Genomic DNA, 5133 nt, shown 5'->3' on the forward strand with positions numbered 1-5133 from the left:
GGTCACTAGGCCCCCAGCCCTCTGGTAACCCCAGGGAAACTCCTGGGCTTCCTCTTTGCAAGCACCCTGACTCGCCAGCCTCTGCTTTGGCCCCTGAAGAGGAAGACCTGAGGCTCGGGACTCTTGCCCTACCGGGACAATGCCCTCTTCTACAGAGGACCTGGAGCCTGGGAGTGCAGGACAACACCCACGGCAGTGAGAATCCCTGGGCAAGTGTCCTCCGAGGCCAGAGATCAGGGTCACCAAGTCAGCACAAGTCAGAGGACCTGGCCCATGGCTTGATCACATGCTCAGCACGCACAGTCAGTCCCACTGGTCCCATTTTATCCTCTCCTCTCAGAAAGGAAGGCAGTAGAAGCTTCTGAGCCCCAAGTGTGCATACACTGTACTGGATATTACAGCGGGAAAAATCCCACAGAAACAGAAATACTGCATTGAGAATTAGAAACCAAAGAATCTGCCCTAAATACAATGTTAGCCAACATTTATTTACACTGAACAACACACTTTTCACAGACAGTATCTCATTGGATACACCAACACTAAGATGTTGGTCAATATTGACACCCTCATTTTTCAGATGATGAAACAGGCTCAGAGTAGTTTAGTTGGTTGCTTAAGATCACACAGCTGGACAAATTGGGACTCACACCCAGGTTCTCAATTCAGATTTCAAGCTCAACCAAAGCATGATATAATGTAAGGGCTTACATATTATTGAACAAAGAAGTAACTAACAGATTGGTGCAAATTAATCTTCATCATCCAGTCACATAGTGTTGTGAGATTTATAAAGATCTTTCCCCAACATTGTCTCATTTGAGTCTCACAACAACCCTGTGAGATTTCACACGCTTTGCTTTACAGGTGGGAAACCTGAAGCACAGATAAACCAGTTTCTCCAAAACCACACCGTAAGTGGTAGAGCTTTAGAAAAACAAAAAAAGAAAAGAAAGGAATAATAATTTTTTTTTAAAAGCCATAGGTCTTTGCGCTTTGATTCTCCCGAGAAGCCCAACACTCTTAACAATCACTGTATCTCCAGGTTTTAATATAATGCCAGACACATAGGAGATGCTCAATAAATATTTGGTGAATAAATGAAAGAATGAATGAGAAAGCGAACGGAATTAAATGAGATTATGAATGGGAAAGAGACTTAAAAGCTGACGCAGTCTACAAGTAAGGGATTGTTAAAGCAATTATTATCTCCCTCACTCTCTCCCCTCTCCTGTTAGCCCCTCGGGCACTGGAGGTGGAATTCCTCTTCCCAACTTGGCTCTTCCATGCGGGGAGGAAGGGGATCTCCCAGGTGCCGGAGACCCTAGCACCCGCGTCTCACCCCCCACGCCCCCGCCGACTCGTCCGCTTCAGCTGGGAGAGAGAAGGGATAAGGGATGGGGGCTCCGGAGGCGCCATTGGGAGGGTCGTGGGAGGAGCCCCGAGAGGACGGGAGTGAGGGGGCGGGAGGGGAATGACGGCGGCGAGAACCCCGGCTGGGCGGGGCGGGCCCGCGCGTCCCGGCCGGGCTGCGGCGGAGCGAGCGGGGCCAGCGCTGCAGAAGGCGGCGGCTGGCTCTCCGGGACGGTCACATCCCGCTGCAGGGGCGGGCGGAGGCCGCCGCACTGCCTCCCGCACCGGGGACCCAGGCCAGCGTCCGGGCAACGCCCCCTGCTCCCGGACAGACTCCGTGGCCCGCTCGAGCCCTGGGGGCTCCGCAGACCCGCGCCCGCTCCGCCCGCAGCTCGGCCCCGCGCTGCCCGCGTCGCCGGGCCCGCGCCGGGATGGGGTAGGGGCAGCGCCACCGAGTCGGGCGATGGGCCGCCCTCTGGGCACCGAGCAGCCCCCGGAGGCCTGACCAACCGCGAGGACCGGCGGAGGTGGGTGTGGGCAGGGCAGACCGCACTCTGGGGCCGCCCGGGCAATGCGGGGGCGGGAGGGCGTAGAGAAAATAGGGCTGTTGTGAGCTGTGGGGAGCCCAGGAGAGCTGCTGCCCCCCCCCCCCACCTCCGTGCGTTCTGGGCAGTCCTTGACCCCCCACAACTCCTGCCATCTCCAGGAGCCCCGCCTGGATGTCAAGCGGATGCCAAGCGGATGCCACAGTTCCCCCCCCAGCGGACTCCGTGGGGACATGGCTTCGCTGGTGCCCCTTTCCCCATATCTAAGCCCCACGGTCCTCCTGCTGGTCAGCTGTGACCTGGGCTTCGTGCGAGCAGGTAAGTAAAGGGGAACGGGGCTGAGGGTCAACCACAGCTAGTCAATGGGTGAAACCTGTTAAACACCCTGGCTCCCGCAGACCGGCCTCCCTCTCCTGTGAATGTGACGGTCACTCACCTCAGAGCCAACTCGGCCACTGTGTCCTGGGACGTCCCAGAAGGCAACATTGTCATTGGCTACTCCATTTCCCAGCAAGTATGAATCACCCTTCTGCTCCCCCAACCTGTGTCCTTGGATTTCGGCACATTTCTTCACTTAAGTGGGGGGGGGGATCTAGAAGCTGGCGTATCCTGGCTCAGGCTGCCCTTTTCACGCTACTCCCCCGGAGTGCTTGGATGTTGAAGAGTCTCTGGTTGAGCCTTGTGGCCTGGCACTGGGGTGAGGCTGTCCTCCTCTCCCCTCATCTCCCTGCAGCGGCAGAATGGCCCCGGGCAGCGTGTGATTCGGGAGGTGAACACCACCACCCGGGCCTGTGCCCTCTGGGGCCTGGCTGAAGACAGTGACTACACAGTGCAGGTCAGGAGCATCGGCCTTCGGGGAGAGAGTCCCCCAGGGCCCCGGGTGCACTTCCGAACTCTCAAGGGTTCTGACCGGCTACCTACAAACAGTTCAAGCCCAGGTGAGGATCTGTGCTATTGGATTCTCTGGCTGCTTACCTGGCTTGCAGCCTCTTACTTACTTCCCCAAGACAAGCAACAGACTAGCTGAGTTGAATAGGATGATTTAATTCATTGTACTGCCAGGAAAGGAAAGAAAAGCAGGTGGGAAGGGGATTGGGTATAGACAGGCTGGTATTGAGTTGTTCGGGGGAAGGCCTTTTAAGCTTCCTGTTACCCAACTTCACATCAGCTGCAGCCTGCATGAGTGAGTAATTAACCTGCAGCCATCCCGCTTTTTGGTCGCTAACCACCTGTCCACCAATGGCTTCCTCCCAGGGAGGGGCTACCCTACACTCCAAGGGCAACATTATGATGGGTCTACCCTTTCTAATCCCCAGCATCTCCATCCTGCATGTCTGCATAGATAGCTATTCCCCAGTAACCTGGAGTCTGCCTTCTGCCTTCTCCCTTCTCAGGTGACATCACAGTGGAAGGTCTGGATGGAGAGCGGCCACTGCAGACTGGGGAAGTGGTCATCATTGTGGTGGTGTTGCTCATGTGGGCTGGTGAGTAAGCAGCTAGACAGGGGACCAGGGACTCAGTAAAGGTGTGAGGTGGCAAAGGTTGTCAGGAGAAAAAGAAGTGAGAGATACAGTGGCTCATGCCTGTAATCCCAGCACTTTGGGAGGCCAAGGCAGGCAGATCACCTGAGGTCAGGAGTTTGAGACCAGCCTGGCCAACATGGTGAAACCCGTCTCTACTAAAAATACAAAAATTAGCAGAGTGTGTTGGAGGGCGCCTGTAACCCCAGCTACTCAGGAGGCTGAGGCAGAAGAATTGCTTGAACTCAGGAGGTGGGAGTTGCAGTGAGCGAGCCGAGATCATGCCACTGCACTCCAGCCTGGGCAACAGAACGAGACTCTGTCTCAAAAAAAAAAAAAAAAAAAAAAAAAAGAGAAATAGAGTGGAGTGGGGAGATACTTAGTTCAGGAGGGATGATTTGAACTTTGAAGAGAGGGAGAGGAGGCTGTTGAGAGCCCAGAGAGGAGGACTGCATGGGCACCAGGAATTCAGGATGTTCTTCATGGATTTTCTAGAAGCTACGTAGGTATCTCCCTATGAGGGGGGAAGTGGAGATGAAGGCTCAGACTGTATTGTGTTTCAGCTGTAATTGGGCTGTTCTGCCGTCAGTATGACATCATCAAGGACAATGACTCCAACAACAATCCCAAGGAGAAGGGAAAGGGGCCGGAACAGAGTCCTCAGGGAAGGCCAGTGGGGACAAGACAGGTGATGTGGGGGCCAGTGAGGGCGGAAAGGGTGATTCTGCCCCTGAGGGGCAGCCAGGGAAAGGAAGAAGGTCAAAGAGGGGCAGAAAAAGATGGAGAATGGAAGATCTGGGATGGGGGAGGCTGGAGAGAAAGGGTGGCACCTATTACCTTCCTGAAGTTGAGACTCAGGCCATTTTCTTTCACAGAAAAAGTCACCATCTATCAACACCATCGACGTTTGAGTGAAGAAACACACCCAGAAGAGAGATGCACTAACAACTGGGGATAGGGATGGGGTCAGGGGGAGCCCAAGATGGTGATCTGCCCGAGACTCCCAGAGGGTAATGCCACTCCCACAATCTCAGGCCTGGTACCCATCCTCTTTCCACTGTGAGCAGAGCCAGAAGGTAGGTCTGTTTAGAGTCTGTGCCCCTGGACCTGGGGAGTGGATATCAGATGGGATATCTCCTTCCATTCCCCGGTCCAGGGGAGAGTCACTAGTTGTACCCTACTCCATTAGGTCCCAAATGGGGGCCCCATTTCACCTGTATCAGGACTCTGAGCATCCCCAGCTGCCCCACATCTTGCCTCTGGGCCTCAGAGAGGGGTGTTTCTGTGGGTACTCCTCTTACCCCAGCAAATAAAAGGAATTGTCTGACACTAGAGGCAGATGCTGCACTGCACTACTCCAATGTCTTCCATGGAGCCTCAGGTGCTCCCCCTCTCACCTGGCAGCCCCTTCAGCTGCTAGTGATATCACTTGTTGGACATTTTTCCAATAAAGGTTCTTGGACAAACTGGAGCTGACTGTATAGTATGCTGAAGACATTTCCTCACCTTGTCTCTCTCCTGACCCTCCAAGGGCCCCTTACACCATCACCTACTTGACAGGAGCATTGCAAGGTGTGATAATACCCCACCCTAGGATAGGGCCAGGAAGAAGAGGTATAGAAAACTAACCCCAGATTCTTTTGCTTTGTTGGGTGAGAAGGGGAAAAAGAGAAGAGAAAGATATAAGTTCCTGCACCACTGAAAACTAAGACATA

The 5133-nt window shown here is 54.4% G+C and overlaps 1 protein-coding gene across 2 annotated transcripts; it reads left to right on the forward strand.

The window, feature by feature from the left end:
- Positions 1 to 1485: 1485 nt before the first annotated feature.
- On the forward strand, positions 1486 to 4889 carry FNDC4 (fibronectin type III domain containing 4). Of its 2 annotated transcripts, XM_001158005.6 has the most exons (7): positions 1486 to 1880; positions 2060 to 2216; positions 2297 to 2412; positions 2632 to 2836; positions 3293 to 3382; positions 3982 to 4106; positions 4294 to 4889. In XM_001158005.6, the coding sequence occupies exons 2-7, from the start codon at positions 2084 to 2086 to the stop codon at positions 4327 to 4329; spliced, it is 705 nt and encodes a 234-aa protein (XP_001158005.1). In that variant the 5' UTR covers positions 1486 to 1880; positions 2060 to 2083; the 3' UTR covers positions 4330 to 4889. The 2 variants fall into 2 exon arrangements, with proteins under 2 accessions (XP_001158005.1, XP_009440469.1); XM_009442194.4 differs by lacking the exon at positions 3982 to 4106 and having other exon boundaries at positions 1798 to 1880.
- Positions 4890 to 5133: the final 244 nt, after the last annotated feature.

The sequence above is a fragment of the Pan troglodytes genome, chromosome 12 (assembly GCF_028858775.2).
Source record: "Pan troglodytes isolate AG18354 chromosome 12, NHGRI_mPanTro3-v2.0_pri, whole genome shotgun sequence".
Taxonomy (NCBI): domain Eukaryota; kingdom Metazoa; phylum Chordata; class Mammalia; order Primates; family Hominidae; genus Pan; species Pan troglodytes.